This window comes from Aythya ferina (genome assembly GCF_964211825.1).
Source record: "Aythya ferina genome assembly, chromosome: 12".
Lineage (NCBI taxonomy): Eukaryota > Metazoa > Chordata > Aves > Anseriformes > Anatidae > Aythya > Aythya ferina.
The window spans coordinates 11564442-11585663 of NC_140308.1; the positions used below are offsets into that span (position 1 = coordinate 11564442).

At 51.4% G+C, this 21222-nt stretch overlaps 1 protein-coding gene across 3 annotated transcripts in view; it reads left to right on the forward strand.

Annotated features, from left to right (window-relative positions):
• Positions 1-21222, forward strand: part of CPNE2 (copine 2) — a 55794-nt gene that overhangs the window by 26531 nt on the left and 8041 nt on the right. For all 3 annotated transcript variants that reach the window (XM_084533917.1, XM_084533918.1, XM_084533919.1), the window contains exons 4-12: positions 705-779; positions 3673-3744; positions 8592-8675; positions 10566-10655; positions 10992-11090; positions 13856-13942; positions 14213-14272; positions 16429-16562; positions 17100-17154. In XM_084533917.1, coding sequence (XP_084390043.1) covers positions 705-779; positions 3673-3744; positions 8592-8675; positions 10566-10655; positions 10992-11090; positions 13856-13942; positions 14213-14272; positions 16429-16562; positions 17100-17154 — 756 coding nt within the window. The remainder of the gene's footprint in view (positions 1-704; positions 780-3672; positions 3745-8591; positions 8676-10565; positions 10656-10991; positions 11091-13855; positions 13943-14212; positions 14273-16428; positions 16563-17099; positions 17155-21222) is intronic.

The window sequence follows — 21222 nt, forward strand, 5'->3', positions numbered from 1 at the left end:
GTTTAATTCAGCTCCCAGAAGCTTCTTACAAGGCAGAGCTGAAGGGGGAAATGCCTGTGGGGGGGGGGGTGGACACCACCCCCTGTGCCTTGCTGTGCAGCCCGTAAGTTTAGGAGGATGCTCGGGGAGAGCATCTGGCTTGTATCATGGTTTCTCCATGGAAACATGCCCTGGAAGCAAGTTGCTGGCAGGGATCATGTTAGCTGAAAAAAGATTCCGTTTGTGGTTGAAGGGAGTGTTTAATGCAGTGTTTGAAAGGTTGAGTTGTGATTGTGCTTGGGACAAATCACAGCAGCTCTGGCTTGGTGAGATCTCACTGATTCGCACCGTGCAAGCACCTGGTCCGTGGGTTAAACAGGGGGTTTGGCATTGCAGGGGTTGCTCCAGCCTCTTGTGCTGCTGCTGCTCCACACTGTTTGTAAGCCACTTAATGCCCTATAGACTCGGTGGTGTTTTAGGGTTGCTGCATCCCAGTCTGTGCCATGGGGCTCTTTTGACCTGGGAAGAGCTGAGCTTCACCCAGGTGCCTCCAGTGATGGTGGCAGCACTGACAACATCATGGTCATCTCTGAACGTGACATCTTTTTTTTTTATTGCTGTGAATGCTTAATGTGAATTAACCAACATGAGCAATGATCAGTTGCTTATGAGTCTGCTTTTGATCACTCGTACAATCATGACTTTGTTTTCTTTGTCTTCTCTAGATTGTCTCCAGCAAGAAAATAACAAGAACTCTCCTTCTGGGGAATGGCAAGCCAGCTGGGAAAGGGATGATAACGGTACAGTAACTCATTTACCTTACCTACAGAGTGTTTAAATACACGTTATAAACCAGGGATGATGCAAGACTCTGAGGGGCCCAGGATGCTGCAGTTTGTGTCCCTAACTTTTTTTCCTTCGTCTCCCACTTTCCTGCCCACCTCTGGTCTGTTTGGAGGACAAGGTATTTGGGCCAGGGACCATCTCATCCAGTCTCTGTCTGGTGTCCAGCTCTGTGAGACTTCGATCTGTATTTTGGTCTCTGTGCACTAAAATAAAAATAAATAAATCTGGAGAAGTACAAAGTAAATAGATATTGTTTATTATCTTGTACATAATGCCTGTTCAGACCTCCCCATAGCAGATGGAGGTAAAAGGGCTGAATTCTTTGCTGACAATCAATGGTTTTGTTTGTAGGCAGATGATAGGAGTTATGCCGTTAGCAACAAGTCTCATAGCAACAGCCTCTGCTCCTGCTGCAGACCCCTTCGGGCAGTGGCATTCCCACTGCAGATCTATTTAGTGATTTATTTATTTATTTGTTTGAAGAAAAGGCTAAATTTAGGCTCATTTCCCTTATGCCACGTCTCCCATCATTTTCGTTTGCTTCTTCATCACAGTTTTTGTTAGACTTGCAGCAGAGCAGCAAAGGCGTGGAAGAAAAGGCCAGCCAAGAGTTAAAGCACAGTCAGGGTTTAAAAGCACTGAAAGGATTTAAAAGCAGTTTGAAAGACCAGGAACTGGCTGCTGCAAGGGCATCTCCACTGCTGTTTGCTCTAGAGACTGGGAAGATGCTATTAGCTTTTCTCTCTTAATTGCTGCAGTTAATCTTTAAATGCAAGAGGGAAAGCCACAGCAAAGCTCTTATGGTACCCAATGCCAGTGTGCCTTCCTCAGGAGTGGGCTCTTGCCACCCTGTGCTTGAATGGGAGAGACTGGAGCAGATGGAAAGTTCCCAATCACGTTCAAAGTTGCCCACTTTAAAGAAGGAACCTTCTGATCTGTCCACTAATGCATCATTACAATGAAGGGGTCTGAGATGTCTGCTTCGTTTTGCACCATTGGTATAAATCTTTGATTATTTTTAATTATTTATTTATTTTTGCCTCTGCTAAAACCAGGTGATGCAAACAGGCTGTGGTGGCTGGTATGTGCTGGAAGGACCTTGTCCTCGTAGCCTGGCACCATGCTGGAGAGCTTTTTTCAAATTTCCATTTTTTTAAATGCTGCACACAAATGTCATTGAGGGGTGAATGCAACAATAGTACCTTGGCTTGATTACTGGGATTGAGTGAGGGTCCTGAGGTTGAAATAGTTGGGAAAAATCCCAAAGCATGTCACTGTGCTTATAGGAATTGTTATCAAGGTCTGTCCACCAGACAAAGTAGTGGAAACGTTGTTATTATCTGAGGGGAGATGCCACAGCGTACCCATTTGTTCTGCACAGCCTGGCTTTTCCTTAGCCTCTGATGATCCCCAAAAAGCAGGGACTCCACACTGGGTCTGCTTTTGATGGGAGTGTCATCTGCAAAGGGCAACCTCCATCTGCTTCCCTACAGCTCTGATCCCTTAAAAATGCGCACCCTCCAAGGACTGGGTGGAAGAGAAGACCGATGCTCTGGCTCTGTTAAAGTGAATGGAGAACAATCTGCCTTTCTGCAAACAATGTTCTTAAAGAAATCCAACCCAACAGTCAGCCTTCTGAATACAACGCCCTTAAGGAAATACAAACTTATTGGGTGTGTGGGAAAGAGAGCGCCTTGTGGAGCCTGCCCCGAGCTTCTTGTGCTCACAGCATCTCACAGGGCTGAGGCTGGCTGGTGTGGGAGCAGCACATCCCTGCCCTGATCCACGTGGAGTCACCTTCCCCTCCTCAGCTGGGAACTTGAGGCTGTGCCTGCAGAGCTGTGTGTCCGTGTGGGGCAGGGGGAGCGCTGGTGGTGAGCAGATCCTCCAGGGACTGAGCAGAGTGGTCTCTGCTGGGCAGGCTGTGATTCCAGGGCCGTGACTGCCTCCTCAGCTCTGCACGTTCCCCACCTCCCATTAGTGTGAATAACCCTCTGATTGCTCATTCTGAAGAAAATTGTCCCCTTGATTTCACTGCGTTTTTGTAAAGGCCCAGCTGTAATTATGCTGCGTGGCCAGTGAAGGACAGCCTCCCTGAGATCCAGTGCAGGCAGCGCCCCGGGGAGGGGAAAATGTCCTCACTGTGCTCCTGGGGGGTCCCCAGCTCCTCAGGCTGGGGGTGCTGAGGGACACGGGCACAGCCATGGCTCAGGTCCATGGGGAGGAGAAGGGGGACAGGAGGCAGGAGGTGGAGAGCAGATGTTCAGTCAGGACAGAGTCTTGGGAAGAAACTGAAATGATTCAGAAAACGGCTGCTAACAGAAATGAATAAACGTGTGGGGTTTTTTGGTTTTTGTGTGTTCTTTTTTTTTTTTTTTTTTTGTTATAAACATTCCCTTTCTTAAAATACCAAGAGACTCATTAGACCGTGTTCCAGACAAAACCAGCCCACTGGTCTTTGGCAGTCAAAGCCATTTTGTTGAAGCATGTGTGAGGTAAGTGCCTTAAGCTGAAGTAAGCCAGGCTGCGCTTGTGCCTGCTGTAGCTAGCAGGAGCCATGGTGGGGTCTCCATCCTTGGGCCATCTCTTGCTGGAGTCTTTATTGTGGGTGATGGTGCAAGGATACAGGTATGGTGCCACCAGGATTACCCCGAGGGCAGAGACATGGGCACACCATGGTGTGTGTGATCTTCATTAGATCTTCAAAAGCTCAGGAATGGGTTTTGTAGGAGTTGCACAGGTATCTCCAGCATGTGCGTCCTCACGTGCTGGATTCTTCTCTGGCTTTTGGCTTGCTGTTCACTGACTTCATGCTGAAAATGAACGCAGCTTCCCTTTGTCTTTCAGATAGCTGCCCAAGAGCTCTCTGACAACAGGGTGATTACTCTGAGCATGGCTGGCAGGAAACTGGATAAAAAGGTGAGTGGTGGTGTGTCAGAGGATGCAAATGTTAAACTTCTGTCCTTCATAGGCTGAGGGATCTGAGGAGACCTCTCCTTATGGGTATGGGGCTGTCAGAAAGTAGTCCCACTGCAGAAAGCAGGAGGCTGGGACTGGAGGTCTGGAGTCAGGTCCTGGCTGTGCCACTTGCTGCAGGGTAAGCCTGTGCCTCAGTTTCTTTGCTGCCATCATTTCACCTTCTTTGTGATGCACATTTAAGTGGAAAGTTTCTGTGTGACACAGGGCCTGTGTCTTAGAGAGAGTGTTTTAAGCTGAACTTATTATTTCACTGCCTGCTCTTTGGAAATACCTCCTGACTGCTCTGACAGTTTTGATACCCATCAAATCAATAAGTGCTCCTGGCCTGTTGCCTTTAGCCCTCCTCAAAATTGAGTGAATGTTTGTTTATATATCAAACAGTAGGGCCCATCTTTTCCAAGGAAGAAGCACTGACCTCATGGAGGTAGATAACGCAGGTGTTGGCTTTGGGTATGACACACAGGAAACTGTAAGCCTTTCTGAGCAGAGCAATCTGACCTTATTTACCAGGCAACCAGAGCAATTCTTCTTAAACCAGTTCTGTTGCTAAGCAATCGATGGGACTTCTTTTTTTCCCTCTTCGTAGTGGGAAAAATGCAGAGCTTGCATTGTTGGCAGGATGGCCCTTGGTTTTCAAACCACGGTAAAGCAAGTATTTAGGCAGAAGGGCATTTGCTGGGGCAGAAACTTTGGGTTGTTCAGTCCCGTTGTCCAAACCAGATGGATGCCCAGTTTATCTGAGTGTTTTTCCAAGCTGTTGGGAGTGGCTGTTTTCTCTCCTTCCTACTTACCCTATGTAGTACTCTGCAGTGCAAGGAGCCAGATGCCCCTGCTGAGGAATCCTCAAGTAAATTCATTTCCTAAGTGGGCTGAAAAATGTCACTGAGCTGGTGGCTTCCTATGAGATTTGGCTGAGAGTCAACCCCATGCATGTCAATGAAGAAATCTCTGTTGCAACAGTTTTCTTCCCGTGAAAAAGCCTCTGTTGTCTTTCAGAGCCAGGGATGAGATTTCATGGCAGGTTTGGTGCCATTCCTTCATGCTTCAGGGTCTCTTTGTGGCCATGGCCATTACAAAGAGCAGGGCCAAGGACCTGGGTCTTCACACAGCCTCCTTGCAGCACTGAAACTTCAGGCATATGTGCACTTCTCATATTGTCAATTTAATTGGTGGCATCACTTGCTCTTTTGGCAGGGGTTGCCTTTCTAACCTGGTTTCCAACCAGGTCCCTCTCCAGCTTCTTCAGATAGGGCAATATACGTCTGCCCTTCAGACCCATGGTCAAAAGACAAAAGTTCATCATCTGCCTGCAACACTGAAGGCAGTTTGGGATGTAGATGTGTTTGCACAGGAGTAAGGACTGCTAATAATTCCTTTCTGGGTCTCACTCCAGTTTATCAATAGACGTCAGCAAAAAGCTCCTTCCTCTGCTTCACCTCGGTGCCCACCTGACATTACCAAGAGCTGGATGGGCTTTCTTTGCTGATGCCTATAGCACACAGCAGCATTGCAGTGCTCAAAGTCCCAGTAATGGGCAAAGGATGTTGATGCCACTTTAGAACAGAAATGAAAATGATCTCAACGTGTAAAAGGAAATTGGACAAATCTCAATTTATTTTTAAGGAAATCCTGACATTTCCCATGATGTGGAAACCCAACTTTTCAGCCAGCTCTCTCCTTAGTGGCAGCACCCAATTTCCATCAGTCTCTCAGATCAGAAGCCCAGGTCTTTATCAGCATGAGTGAAGTTTTAAAAACCCTTCCCAGGCTGCAGTGAGCTTAGCTTCCCTTTCCCATCCTGCTCCCACTGGTCTTTCCTGCCCAGCGGTGTGTGATGAGGCCATGCATGCCCTGTTGAAGTTGTACAGGGAGCAGAAAGCCCTGGAGGCAGCGCTGCCCTGCACTGTGCTGCAGGGAAAGTGGCCTGGTGACCCATGAAATAAATCTTCCAAACAGCCACTGCCTTCATGCTAACTGTACCTTATGCTGCCTGTGCAAAACCCCAGCCCTGGCTTCTCAGGCTCGTGGCCTTGCTGAGAGAGCTTGGAAGGAGGTACAGTGTGTTGTGGTGCAGGGGATAAGCGTGTGAGAATGGCAGAAGCCTTCAAAATACAGTCCTGGACTGAAAGGAGCTGCTATTTGGCTGTAGAGAACTTGCTGATGTGGATGAGAACTTACTGGTTGTGGATGAAATGCCACCGTGAGAGCTGCGTTAAACAAGTATATAAGAAAGAATGGAGAAGCAGCAGCCAAGAAAAAACATGGGGATAAGGGACCAGACTGCAGCTGAGAGCATGGCACCCTGCGTGTGGCGGGGGCTGGAGGTCTCATGGGATTTCATCTTGCTGCATCTCAGCTGAACATCCCTTACCAGCAGCCATGCTGCAAACCAGACCTGTGTGCAGTGACCAACCTGGCCCCAGGACCTCTCTCAGGCCAAGGGCAAGTTCTCCCCGTCACACCCCTCCGGTTTGGCCAGGTGATGCTCCCTGCCTCGCTTTAAACGGCGAAGCTTCACAGTGGGGAAATACCAGCAGCAGAATCAGCCTGAGGCTTTTGTGCTTTGTGTGAGATTACTTCTTGGTAGAGTTTTAAGAGGAAGAAACTTGCAGAAGAGAAGGCATTTGTACCTAGGCTCAGCCCTGGTGATTCCCAGTCCTGTGGCCATTCATGACAGCACAGCTGCAGGGGCAAGAATAATTTTGCAGCATGGCTGTGGGAGGGCAAGTGCTGCAAGCCAGGACTGGTGCTGGAAGCTGTGTTTTGGGGAGCTGCATCCTGAGGAACCTGCATCTCTGCCCTCCTTGGCTGCGGTGAGCAAGACCCAGTTTGGATGATGTAGGTGCTTGGACCAGCTTGCAGATCGATCTGGTCTGCTGAGCTCTTTCAGTTGCTCAGTTTCTGTCTCCTGCCAGGCTTGCGTGGGTGAGATGTTGGTGGCTTTGACATTTTAAAATAGCAGTCCACAATCTTGTGGCTTGGAGGCATCTCCCACCGCGCTTCGAAAGGAGCAAGGCTGCCTGGGCTTGCAGACTGGGTTTTGCTGCTCCTGGTGCTGCGGGTAGGACCCCAGCGGGCATCCTCCCCTACTCCCTGCTGCCATCTGAGCTGAAGCCTCCACCACCTCCCGTGGGCTCAGTGCCAAAGAAACCGCTTTGGGCTGCAGGTTAAGCCAGCACAGGCAGGGACAGGGTCTAGGAGAACGGGTATGTATCAGTGGTTCTTTAATTCATCAGTGAAGCTTTGAAGCACCGAGTCCAGGCTCTGGCTACGCATGCACGGAACTGCACCGTAACCAATTCCTCTGCAGAAAGAATGGCTTGTTCTGCTTTCCTGCAAAAACGGTAGGAGAAAAATAGCATTGGAGCGCCTCCCTTCAAGCTTTTGCTCTTTGCTATTGACTTGCAGCAAATAATATAAAATAAAATGAAAGCAGTCATCAGAGGTGGCTGTGAGTTTTGACTACAGCACGTTACAGTTTCTCCAAGCCAAAATGCTTTGCAGTGATTTACATTTCCAGCTGGCTTTGGAAACAGGATTTGGATAGAAATGCTAACGGGTTTTCCTCTGGGGCCGTGCTTGAGCCTGCAGCCACACCAGCTGCTGCCTCCTGGGATGGGACCCCCCTGTGTCCAGGTGTACCCTCAGCCCTCTGCATCCCTGCTCCATCGCCTGGAAGCCCAGAGGGTCCCTGCCAAAACCCATAGGAAGAAGTTCCTCCAACTGTTTCAGGATTCAGGCAGCCACCTCCATCTGGGAGAAAACCCAGCTGAAACGGCTCTAGTTCTCAGTAAATAGGAAATAATTTGGAATATTTTGGGTTGGGTTCACTTTTAGCCACATCCTAGTTGTTTTTTTTCTGAATGGGAACAAAGTTCTGCTTGCAAGCGCTGGGGCTCCTCTCATGAGTGCTGCCTGCGCCGCCCGCTTGTGCTGCTCTTGGATCTCTGCCCACCAACAGAAGTTGCCCCCATGCAGATGCCCAGCGGGGAAGTGTGCTTGTGTTTCTCCTACACCAGCAGCCCTTTATCAGGGGAATATCTAAGGAGGTGCTGGCAGGAAAGCAAACACACGCTGGCTGAAGTCTGCGTATCTCAGAGGGTGTTGCATGATCTCTGTCAACACCCGTGCAGCTTACTCCTTAAAGATTTGCTCTGCTCATGCCTTCCTGCTGTGTGTAGGAGGGTTCCCCCTCCTGCACCCCCAACACTTGTGCACTTCATAATTGCATTTTTGCTTTGAAGCTCTGGATGTTTTTCTAACCCAAACACAGCTGCCTCCCAGCTGGGGCTGTTTTCCAGGGCACTGGTGTCCAGAGAGCGTGCCAGGGATGGGCTCCCGTGAGCAAAGTCCCACGGGCACGCTCCTGGGCATGGAGCTGCCCACTGCAGGAATGCCAAGACGCTGCGTGAACATTGACAGGATCTGCGTGTCCAGAGCACAAACATTTGTGGAATTGGCATCCCCATGGACCACTCACGCTGGGGATGCAGAGGGAGGCTGGAAGGCACACCCAGCCCTCCCCTCCCTGCGATGGGACCTCTCCTGAGCACTTTGGTACTCAGTCAGCATTGTGTGTACAGCTCGTACAGAAATAACCATTGTTATTTCTTGGCTGCAAGAGTTTGTAAAGTGTTGCTGTGCTGGGGAAGACAGAGGTGGGTGTTTAAGGAGATTCTTCAAACTGGCCTATGCGCACGCTTTTTGACTGGTTTACAGAAAAAATGATGGGGGAGGAGTTCTCTCTTGCAAATCCCTGTGTAACCTGTCCTGTTGTTCTTCCCCAGGATCTGTTTGGAAAGTCAGACCCCTTCTTGGAGTTTTATAAACCCGGTGACGATGGGAAGTGGATGCTGGTCCACAGAACAGAGGTAAGCGCTACTCCAGACTGAGCTACTGAAACACCACAATCCTTAAATCAGCTTCTTTTACCCTTTATGGCATTATCTCATAAATCACTGATAAAGTTGTGTGGGATCCTGGGAGTGTCCTTTAAGGGTCTTGCCAGGTTTTCTTTAAGTGATGGGGCAGGGAAGGAGATGTTGCCTGCCTTACAGGTGCTCCAGCAGCCTCCTCCTACTAGCCAAGCATAAAGCATTGCCCTCGTGCCAGACGAGCAGCTTCATGTTTTGAGACCAGGTGCAAAGAAAGGTTTCCTCTTCTTGCAGCTTCGGGTGTATGAACGTAATCAGCTGTTAGCCTGAGGCTGCCGTTTGTCATGCCAGAAGGGAGGTGTCTGTCTGGGAAGGATTAGTGCTCTCATTACAGCCTGTTATTTAAGAGAAGGTGCGAACGCCCAGCTGGGTGCGTGCGGTGGAGGAGCAGGATCCTCCTGCACGCCCACCCTTGGGACCTGGCAGCTGGCAGCATATGGGCACCACATCCCGTGCCTGCCTCCCTGTGTGGGCTTCTTGCTCTCCCAGCCTCCTGGAGGAGGTGTTTACAAATTCTCTACTAAACTGTGCTCGCAGTGTCAGGTTTTTTCCCAGTCTGCCTGTAAAATAAAAGCCTGTTGCAAGCCCTGCGTGGTTATTTGCTATCTCTGTCCTGCAGCAGCAGGGACAGACCTGCTCCTCACCTGGTTGAGCAGAAACCTGAAGGCTTTGGAGAGAGCAGAGGGCTGCTCTCACCTGCTGGCAAAGCTTCCTGCATGTGTCTGGCATACTGGGGCTGTGTGTTTGTTCCATAACACAAACACATGCCTCAGCAAGGAGCCTGGCATCGCCTTGTCTCTGCCTGACGCATGTCCCTGTGCCTCCTTAGCTCCAGCTGCAGAGCAACAAGGTCCTGTACAGGCAGGTCCCCTGCTCCAGCTACCCCCATGTGTGCTTTGGCACAGAGCAGGGTTGCTCTGTGGTCTTCCTTTTTTTTTTTTTTTCCCCCTTTTCCTTTGAGCCAGGCTGCCTCTGCAATACTGTACTGTGGGCACAGCCCTGCAGAGCAAGGAGATGAGGTGTTGAGTACAGCCTGTGCAAAGGCATGTCTTGGGAGAGGAAGGGGCTGGAGGGTTTTTCCATCATAGTAGTGGCCTTTGCACCTCTTCATCAGGCATCTGACTTGGATCACAGTGTATAAATCACCTGCCCGTCTCTTCCACCCTTGCAGTTGTTACAATTCATGTTCCTCGCTTTTCCCTATTAAAAATGTATTAAAACAGCTTCATGGTGCAAATATTGCTGCTGGTGCTTCAGTGAGAACTGCTGTCCTGAAAAGTCTTTGCCAAGCCTGTATTTCTGGGCACCTCTGAGCTTTGTGCCCCTGAGATTCACATGAATCTTTCTTTTTGAGCAAGGCACCTTTGTGAAGGTGACTTTTCACGTGCCCTTGAAGCATCTCTGATGTCTACAGCACATGCAGTTTGCTAGCACGCCCGGTTTCCACCGAGCAGTTGCATTCTCTTAGTAAATGTCAAAAAGCATCAATTCCATTTCTCCAGCTCAGGCAGCAGATGTGACAGAGAGGAGGCAAGATCCAGGCGTGCCAAGGGCCGTTCAGCTTTCCTGGCCAGCTGTGCTGTCCCACTGCTCTGTCTCCTCGGTGGGCAGACCCTGGATGGGTGCAGTGGTGGCAACCAACAGTCAGCAATGGCTGGGGTGAGGGATGTGGAGTCAGGTTTAGAAGCCCACCGGTTCTAAAGTTTGAGATGTGGCTTTCTGCAGCTCATCTGGGACAGAGTCAGGGTCTCTTGGGAATGTCTCCTGCTTTTTGCCTGTCTCCTGTTTCACTCACTGTAACCACATCCCTCCATCCCCACCCTGCAGGTGATCAAGTACACGCTGGACCCCGTCTGGAAGCCGTTCACTGTGCCTTTAGTGTCACTCTGTGATGGGGACGTGGAGAAGCTGATAAAGGTAATGGCTGCATTTTTGGCATGTGTCATGATGGGATCCATTGTTAAATGTCTAAAACCCCATGGGTTGCTTATTAAAAGAACAATAACAACAACAAAAGCAACAAAACCCCAAAAACAAAACCGAAAAAATCTCAGTTGGAGGTCTCCAAAGCGGGGGAGGAGGGAACCTCAAATGTCCCTGCGGAGGTGAGAACATTGGAGGGCTGTGGCTGTCTTGTGCCGCAGCACAGAGGAAGAGGATGCCAGCCCGTGGGCAGAGCAGAGGGACTCCGTGCCCTCGTAGCAGGGGTGTATTTACTGTGTCTGAGGCTGGCTCGTGCTCCTTCTGCCGCAGGTCATGTGTTACGACTACGACAGCGATGGGGGACATGACTTCATCGGGGAGTTTCAGACCTCAGTGGCCAGGATGTGCGAAGCCCAGGATGCCTTTCCAGTAAGTGCCATCACATTTTATGGGCAGAACAAGGCAGCGACAGCAGAGGGGCAGCTCCTTGGAGGTAGATTTTGCTGCTTGCACCGAGACTGTCAGCCTGTTCTGGGGTCCAGGGAGGCTCAGAGGAGTGGAGAAACCTATTTATTCTCCCACCGACACCATGAATAACTCAGGCCACTGTTGTAGCTGAGCTATCTGAGTTACAGAGCATGAAGGCAGTCTTGTCTGAAAATCTGAGATACCTGAAGCAGCATCTGTGGCTTGGGGGATGCCCTGTGATTTGGGGGGCCAGAGTGAGAGGGGGTTCCTGCCTTAGCAGCACTGCACACTGTGCAGGGGAGATTTTGTCTGCTGCAGGGACAGCCTGGCCCCAGGAGGCAGGGACAGCTGCCAGGGGTTTTGTGGCAAAAAGCTGTCTCCATCTTCCCGGTGAAATGTTGGCCAACAGCCTCTGCAGATGCCACCTGATTCAAGGCATGTCATGCAGGCTTCTGAATAGACGGTGTTTTCCACTGCAGTCGTAGCTAGGACTACAGAAATAGGAGGTCTTGGCTGGGAAGTAGGTATATGTAAAATAACGCACAGTATAATTAGAAAAGTTAATTAGTTTTCTGGGAAAAGTAACGGCTGGGACACTGAGGCACAAAGGCATGAAGTGTCCTGTCCGAGACCACACGAGCTGATGGAGCCAGAGCCCGTTTTTGAATTTGAGAGGATTTGGGAGCCGTTTTTTCACTGTATGTGCAACCTGCAGCCTAGCAATAAAATCTTTTCTCTCCATTGGACCCTGGGAGACGCTGGTCACAGCAGAGTTAAGCTCTCCTTGCTGTGTGCTTGTGCCGCCGTGCCTCTGTGCACGTGCCCAAGCGTGTGGCGTGGGTGCAGCTGGGGACGTGGGGACGAGCTCTTTCTCTCTGCCTCTTCCCCTTGGGTGGCTCGGCTGTTGCTGCCTCTCTTGTGTAACTCCCAGTGCCTCCGGGGGCAGCATCTGGGCAGCGATGAAGGCTGCGTGGGGAAAGGCCAGGCGCCCTCCATCCCCACTCCATCTGCGCCCCTGCTGACGCTGCTGTGCTGGGCTGAGCTGCCAGGGCCTCTGGCAGAGGAAGCTGCTTCCAAAGCAAGCAGCCACTGCTCATCAGCACTGGGTACCGCACTCCAGCACCCCTTCTCCCCGAAGCGGCTCCTTGTGAGCTGTCTCATCCTTTCATCTGGCCACACTGATGGGGGTAAATATGGAAACAGGAGCAGAGAGATGCTCTTGCTGCAGACAAAGCACTGCACGTTTGCAGATGGGAATAAGACGAGAGCTCGCGTCCCCTCCGCTGCCGTACCCTCCCTCTATTTCTGCCGATGGTGGCCAGGGCAGGCTGCATCAAACAGTAGCTATCACCTCTCCTGCGTCAAGGCTTTTTTGTCTTCGTAGTTTTCCCCTTGTTGTGCCTGGAAAATGCCTCTGGCTCCAAGCTGCTGTAGCCCCAGGCCGGTTGCAGGCTGTGGCTGACTCCAGGACAGACGGTTGGTGGCTGAGGACCTCCAATAGTGGGATGATGCTGTGGTCAAAAGGCAGCAGCAAAATTCCTGTATTTATTGTAGGGAGTTGAATGAATTGCAGGGAGCCATGAATTCTCAGCTCTGAGATATGGAGGGAAAAATGCTGTTTGCAGTGTGCGCATTGTCAGCTTCTTTCAGACCCACTCTCCAGGCTGAGGTCTCCTGCTCTACTGAATCCCCCAGGGCCTGGCCACTTCCCCTGTCAGCTGGTGCCGCTCCTACTGTAGGCTTGTCAGCAGCATTCAGTTACTTGATTTCTGCCCTAGAGGGTTTTTTTTTGTTTGTTTGTTTTGTTAATGTTAGTTCTTGTTGTTTTTTTTTCTTGGGCATGCTGGTATTTGACCTATGCTGCGACATGAGATGGCTGAAATACTCAGCCAAATATGCCTTTATTTATACATGCTGCCGGAGCTGCAGTGCATCAGGCAGCTGAGTTTTGAGCCTGTTTGTAAGAGGCTCCGTCTGCTTTTCCCGACTGGCTGGAAGCTGCCCAGCAGTGCTTCTTCTCTCCCCATCCCTTGCAGTCCCATCCCTTCGCTGGTCACACATTCCCCTGCATGGTGGCAGTCCCTGGCCTGCCTGTGGTGCTGGGGTTTGGTGGTTACATCCAGGCTCCATTCATCACTGCCATGAATCTCCGTACACGCTGAGGGCAGATGGAGAAGGACAGATCCAGGGCACCTGCCCCGGTGCTGAAGACACCCAGCACCTGCTTGGAGCCCGTCCCTTCTCTGGGCCCTGGCTGCGGGGGCTGCAGGGGTTCCTCTGCGACAGGCACCGGTGGGGCAGTTGCTGTGGATGTCAGATGTTGGGGGCTCACCTACTTCTGTCCCTGTGCACACATTTTCCTTTCCTTTCCTTCCCCAAAGGACTCCTAAGACACGCAGTGCTGGGCTTTGGGTGACGGCTCCTCTCTGCCCGTGCTGCAGGTGACTCCCTCCTTAGAGTGGTTGTTGCTGCTGTTAACCCACCCCCAGAAAGGAAAATCCCCTTCCCACAGGGATCCTGTGCCTTGGTTTTCTTTACTAAAAAGCAGCAGCTCACTGTAGCTCATTCATGTGAGCACTTTGAAACGCACGGAGGGAAGGAGCCTGGCAGGATGTGGCCGCTGCAGAACGGCAGGTGGTTTGCAGCATCACCATCATGTAGGATTTGCGTCCACCTGGGACAGCCCAGCACTGCTTTCACACCAGCATCCATCTCGTGTCTTACAGCTAGAACTAGAGTGCATTAACCCGAAAAAGCAAAAGAAGAAGAAGAATTACAAGAACTCTGGGATCATCATTGTCAAGTCCTGCAAGGTGAGCACAACGCTGGGATATTTCATTCTGCTCCTTGGCAGGGACTTTATATTGCACTGAGTTCCCCCATCCCTGCTGTTTCCAGTCCTCTTGCATTTCCAAGCGTGCATCTTACAGAGCATGAACAAAAGGGCAATTTTCTTTCTACTTGGGCTTCTCTCCCCTTAGAGCACAATTTGCACACCTGTGCTCTGTCTCTTGTGCCGGGTCAAGTCTTTTTCCTGCAATGGTGAGGATTGCTGAAACACGCTTCTTTTTGCTTTCTTTCAGATAACCAGAGATTTCTCCTTCCTAGACTATATCCTGGGAGGCTGTCAGCTGATGTTCACTGTAAGGACTTCTGCTGCTCTTTTTCCAGTAGTGGTAACAAATAGGTCATGGTCAAAACTGTGAAGGGAGGTGCTGCAGGAGGTTCTGCCAAGGCAGGCGTGAAATAACGCGCACAGGAAGCTGCCCTTGAGCCAGGCGAACCACAGAGCCGAATCCTGCTGGCTTGGCTGGCTGTGGTTTCACAGCAAGGACGAGCTGCCTCGTTTCACTGTTAAGCCATGTGGCTTTGGGGTACCACGATGCTCAAGGTGCATCACGGCCTGCTGGTGCTCAGGAATATTGCTGAAGATCAGAGTCCTACAAAGTTCTCACCAAGTTGTACCAACATATTTCCCCATTACTGGTTTTAACTAGCATCCAGATTTTTGAGCAAGGTCTCCATATTTTGAACCCTGCTCAGAGGCTTTGGGCTGTTAGCGAGACACTGTGTCTTTATTTTTTATTTTTTTTTTTTTTTGAGTTCCACCCTCACTTGATCTGGAACCACGACGGTTTGTCAGGAGTAATTAAATGAGGACGTTACAACCCCAAGTGAAACCACCACAAAACAAAAGTGCTCTTGTTTTTTTTTTTTTTTTCCCCCAGTAGCTTTCTAATTTCTGAAAACTTTCCTGATTCAGTATCCAGAGTGCTCTGGGCACGCACAGTAATTTCAATTTTTATTTTGTTGTCTTGTCTCAAAACATGGTGGGGAGAGGAGGAGGAGGAGGAAGAGTTGCCATAGAAACAGGAACAAGTGTGAGAGCTCTTTATGTGCCATTCTGCTGCTGTGAACTGAGGTCTCCGTGCTGAAGAGTGAATAGAAAGGGAAAATCATTAAGTTTATTGGTAGCACAGAGCTCTTGCGTAAATTAGTCTGAATGCTGAAATTGCCCCTCCCTGTTTTAAGATCTGCTGGTAACGGGGGCACTGGGTTTCTCCCCTTTCCAAGGCATCTGGTTCAATCTTTGCTCTCCTGGGTGGGTTTTGACGTGTTGAGCAGTGCATGCAGTGAGGTCCTGGTACACCGGCAGGGACAAAGCTGCTGCATGCACCCTTGCCGTTTGGGAAGGCAGCTGGTGTCAGGAAGTGCCTCAGTTTCCCTCTTGCTCTCTGTTTTATTGAAAGCAGCACTTTTCATTCCTCCAGCTGCACCAGGGCAGGTGTTAGGGCAGTGAGCTGTGACTCTAACGTGCCTGCTGAAGAAGTCAGGTTTTACCAGGCTTTTTTTCATGTTCCTCTGCCTCCATCCTGCTGGGACGAGCACAGGGAGGGCAGTGGCTGCTGGGACCATTCCCAGCCCCACAAGCAGAGCAGCAGCTGCCCCAGTACCGAAGGAGATGTCTCATCTTCCCCAGCCCTGGCTTGGACCCAGCCGTCCGCGGCTGCAAGCCCAGGAGCTGAGTCTTCCCTCTCTCGTTACAGATACGGAGCAAAATCCAGTGCAAATCCCCTGAGCTCAATTTAGCCACCATGGTTATTTTTTTTTTTTTTTCCTATTTGCTCTACAAACAAGGCAAATGCAGTTACACCGTCTGCTTGTCTCTTCCTCGCTCTTTCCTCCAAGTCATTTCAAATCTGGTGGCTCGTTACCTCACCACATTTGACCAGATTTAACTGGATCCGAGATCTCGGATACGCATTCCTACATATGTCTTTAAATAGCATGGAGGAGGGAGAAATACGAGTGCTTTGCTGACAAAGCAGCATCTCAGCCTGCATTGCACCCAGGGGAAGCACCGTGTACAGCAGCTGCAGGGAAAGTCCCCCTCAGGGTTGCTTTGAGATCCAACAAATCCCAGGCAGCCCTGGCCACTTCGGTGTCCATGGGGCTACTTGTTCCCTGAGCTTAGTGCCCAGGAGATGGGCAATGACAGTCCCAGGCATGAGCCCCAGAAATGGTGGAGGCTTGCTTCAGGAGCAGGAGCTGCTCTGGGACACCTTGTCTGGGATGCTCGATGGTGAAAAGATCAGGTATCACAGTGGATTGCTTTGTCTACCCGGGTATTTCTTTTACAGAAGAGCTGAATTTTGTTAAACTTTCTGAAGTTTGAGGTTTGGGTCGTGATGGGGCTGTGTCTGAACCTCACACGGTCCATTTGCAGTAGAGAATCAGTAGCTGTGTGTGTAGTGGTGACCAGTAACAGAGGCTGGTCTGTGCTTCTCTCGCACCTCAGGTTGGGATTGACTTCACAGCCTCCAACGGGAACCCGCGAGACCCCTCCTCTTTGCACTATATCAACCCCATGGGAACAAACGAATACCTGTCAGCTATCTGGGCTGTCGGGCAGATCATCCAGGACTACGACTCGTAAGCACTGTGCCCTTTGGGCTCCCCTCTTGTTTTCCATACATTTCCCTGGTTCCCCAAAGGGAACCAGCAGCTTTTCACCTGCTTCCATGGCTTGACTTCCCACCCCCAAAGCAGGCGTAAATATTGCCTTGCTTTTGAAAAGCTCCTTAAGAGAAAATTGTCTCACACATCGAGATGCAGATGCTGTGAGGAGGAGAGCATGTAAGGACAGTTTCTCCTCTCTCCCCATCACCACTGTCGAGCATGATGATGTTCAAGCAGCCGCGGCGCATCCTCCGCTCGGTGCGGCTGGTGACCACTCACCCGCTGTGTTAGCACAAAGGCAGATGTCCCCAGCTCGCTGACATTTGCTGCTGGCTGCTGCTTTGTCCCAGCCACATTTTTAGCCTCCAGAGTTGGCTGCACAGCGGGTGCTTTCACTGGAGCTGGCGGGATGGGGAGGCTGTTGGTTTGCAGAGGAGCGTGCCTTCAGCAGAAGCCGCGCGAGCATCCTTTGTGCACGTGTCCGCCAGTGTTTTCTTCTTCTCTTTTCAGAGACAAAATGTTTCCTGCTCTGGGATTCGGTGCCCAGCTCCCACCGGACTGGAAGGTAACGTGCAACAGCAATCCACGTGTTTGAAACATGTTTGTCCTGAGGGAAGCAGCAGAGCCGGAGCAGCAGCAGGGCACAGGGTGCACTCAGGCTCTCAGGGAGAGATGTGGCAGCGCAGGTGGGCAGTGAGGCAGGGATGGAGCACAGGCAGCCAGGCCCTCCGAGCCAGGCTGGAGCTAAGGCAGCAGCTCCCTGGCACTGGCGGGCAGTCAGCTGTTGATCATTTTGCTGGCAGAAGGTGCCCAGAGCCACCGCTGACCCCCTCTGTGGGGAGTTCCTTTCCTCTGACACTTTCCCAACACCTTTCTTCAGCCCCAGAGCCCACTCATCCTCTCCTTCGTGTCTGCAGAGCGCTTCGCACTGCAGAGCCCTGGTACTTCATGGGGTGCTGGGTGCAGTGGGGCACACGGAGGGGTGGCTTTGGGCAGCTCCAGCTTCCTGAGGTGTGATGTACGGCCTTGGTTTTCCCACAACGCAGCTGAGAAGCTGCTCTGGGACACAGCAGTGTTTCCCCTACCGGCTGGGTCTTTTGACTGCTCTTGGTGCATGTTACTTCTGCTTATTGCTGAGAAGTCCCCAGCTCGTGGTGCAGTGCTGGGGTTGATCCAAGAGCCTTTTTTTTTGTCTCCTTTGCGGCAGGAGGGGAGCACTGCTCTGGGCTGGGCAGAGCAGGGCACGTACATCACAAGCAGCTGGGCAGAGGGGAGCTCTGCGCTGCCGGCCTTTGGGGCTGGGGATGTTTTCCCCCTCAGGCCTGCTCAACACCTCCTGCTCCTGCATCCCACATCTTCCCCAGAGAGAAGGACCATTGCCGGGGTCATTTTTAATCCATGCAGAGGCCCCACAGCACCGGTCCAGCACCTCTCATCACAGCCACCAGCACGGTGGCTCCCACCCAACCACCACCTTTCTTCGCACCCTCGGCTGGCTGTGACCGCAGGGCAGATCCCAGTTCTCGTGTTTTCACCATCTCAACCCAGGCTCTCGGATCTCCCAGCAGCCCAAAGCCCTGCAACTCAAGCGGGAGCTGTTACTGGTTGCCACTCACGAGAGGCCATCCTTCCCTGCACAAACTGGAGCTGATTCATCCCCCTCGGCCGTGAAATGCCTCTGGTCTGTCATTTCACCAGTTTCTGCGGGAAAATCTTGGTGAGCAGCTTCCAAGGAACAACAGTTGTCAGCTGTCAACTGGGGATTTATTGTTTGTGGGGAGAAATGGAAATGGAAAACGCAGCCGGGCTGGAAGGAGCCTGGCAACCTAGGCTGCAGTGTGCAGGGGGAATGGGTCGGTCATCCCACCAAGCATCCTGCTGGGTGGAAACTGCGCTGCTGGGCTGCAGCCCTGGGCATGAGCAGGGCCTGGGGCATTAGGTGAAGCTGTAAGGCAGGGGGAAGGACCCTGAGCAAGGCAGGGAGAGCAGGCCTGTGCCCCGCAGGGACTCCTGGTTGCTGCCTGTGAGCCTGTGAGCCTGGAAATTGTCTGTCCCGTCAGGAACCCGTCTCACATTCGCAGTGGAGGCTGTCGGCACCGGGGCCAGGCACAGCCGCCCCAGCAGCTTGGCTCGGGGACAACATTTACCTGCCTTGTGTTGGGGACGGCCTCCCCAGTGCCCGTCCCTCCAGTCCCTGGCTCATTCAGCCTCTGGGCCCCACGTGCCTCCCCTCTTGGCCCTGCTCCGTCCCCACTGCCTTGTCTGGGGCATGTGTCCCAGGGGTAAACTCACACATTTGGGGATTTTGGCAGATGAGGCTCATGGGGTACCATCGAAGCCCAAATTGCTGCTCTTGTTGAAACACAAGATTGGTGTTCGGCAAGCACTCGGTGGGAGCTCTGCAGCTGATCCCCCGGGGTCGCAGCACCTTGTCCTGGCAGCGGGTGCAACTCGGCCGTGCTGACCGACGGGCGCTGTACACAACAGGCGAGGGTAAAAATGGGGAAGATCATTAGAGATAAGAGTCGTATAAATCGCGCTTTGTTCCCGTTGCGCTCTTGTTGCCATGGCACTGCCAAATGCTTTCAAAGAACCGGTCGGAGTGAGATATTTTGCACACAAAAGTCTCGTTGGAAATGTCAAAGAACATCTTGCAATGTAACAGCTCTGTAAAGAGCCTCGAGCAATTTCCCAGTAGGAAGCAGGAGAAGGAAGCAGATGGGTTTTGGTTGCTGTGGGATGAGGCAAAGGCAAGGAGGCCCTGGAGGGGCTGATGCTTAAAATCAGAGCCCCACCGGCTGCCCTGTTCTCCTCCTGCCTGGGCTTGGGCACATCCGCGGTTCCTGGTGAGAAAAGATGGAGCAGAAGAGGGCACAGCTGGGCTGCAGGTGCACATCTCACCCTTTGGAGCTGCTGCAAAGAGTTTCTTCCTGTTGGGAAAGGTCCCCCTGTTGTTGGTGACCTGTGGGCTCTGTATGTGTTTAATTGTGATCCGCAGGAACTAGCCTACGAAGTATTGAGCTGAATAGGGAATGAGTTTTTTGGGTGGGGGGGGTTGTTGTTTTCAAGCCGTCTTGTTGAATTTTCTAGCAGAGATATATATAATCTGTAACAACTCCAGAGGAGGTTTGGAAACATTTCTGCCGTGCAGGGAGTCTGCTCTGTAGATAATGCAGCAAAAAGTGAGGAAAGCAGCTCCAAACCATTTCGTTGGTGCTTAAGAGAAAGAGAAAACCCTCTTTTTCAGTTGCAAAACATGGAAATATTTTTTGCTTACCTGGTCTATAAATACCTATATGACAGAATTTTGAATGTCTTCTAAAAAAAATACAGTGGGCCCTTTATAACTGAAAATCCACAAATCTGAAGTAGGACATATTGCCCAAAATTAAGGCTTCCACCAGAAATGGTGTGTGAAAAACAAGTCATGCATTTGAGAACATGTCTCTAGCACTCGAGTTACTTATTGGCATGAATGGGAGTGTTGCTGGTTCTGCTCAACAGGCATGGAGATACCCAAGCAGGCTGTTAACATTGGCTGGTACGGCAGCTCATCAGCTTTGCAGCGCAGAAGAGTTTTAGTCTGACCTACTTTTGTTTGTTTGTTGTTTCCCACCCCGTGGTGCCTTGCAAAAATAGTTTCTGCTGCTTTCAACACAATGCCCAGTATAATTGGAAAGTCTGAATCAGATGCGTGCTGCTTTCCAGTCTCGGGAGGACTTGGGCTTCACACGGTGCTGTAGAGGACATTCATTCTGCCAGCGTTATGAGTACGCATGTCCTGAAGCAATCCCCTGGCTGAGAACCTCAACAAACCACCACCCTTGTGAGAGGAAGAAAATAATCCTTGTTTTGTAACTCCAGCACGAACAGAGTGAGAGCTTTTTGTTTGGGAGTCCTTGAGCCAGCAGGCTGAAATACCAAATCATGCCTTCAACGTCCAGAGGTGCTGAAAGAAGGAGCTGTGTCCTCGGTGCTGCTGAGAGTCCGTTCACTCCTTAATGTGCCTGAAATGCAGGTGGTAGCAGCGTGAGGAATGCCTAAACCCCCTGATCTGATGATTCTTCCCCAAGCAAACAGCTGACCCACACCAACCCCGGCAAGGTTTCTGCTGGAGCTCAGGAGTCCTGAGCCTCTTTTGCACCTCAGTCACTGAACCACGCTTGTCTTTGGTGGCAGCGATGGGTTCAAAGTGACCATTCCCCATTTTTTTTTGTGGTTTCTGTCTGCAGGCTCTTTCCACGGAGGGCTCCATGATTTCCAGTCAGTGCTGCTGTTTGGTTCCTCTGGCTGGGCTGATGCACCAAGCCAGGGTGTGCTGGGCTATCTGCTGTCACCAGTGTCCCGCAGGACCTCCTCCTAAGAGCATCTCCCTCAGCTTGGGAGGAGGTGATGGAAAACCTGGAGGCTCTCGCACCTGCATTAGACAAAGGATGGTTTCATGGCCGATGAAAACCAACCCAGTCTGTGCTGGGCCTTGCTGTGTTCACGTCACCTCTCCCGTGTGTTCCTGTCACCTCTCCTGTGCTGCCTTTCACCCCTGTGACAACCCAGGTCATGAAGCTGGGCATCTGCTGGCTTTGTCACTGCAGCTGATGTGCCACTCAGGTCTTCAAGCCAGCTTGCTCTGCGG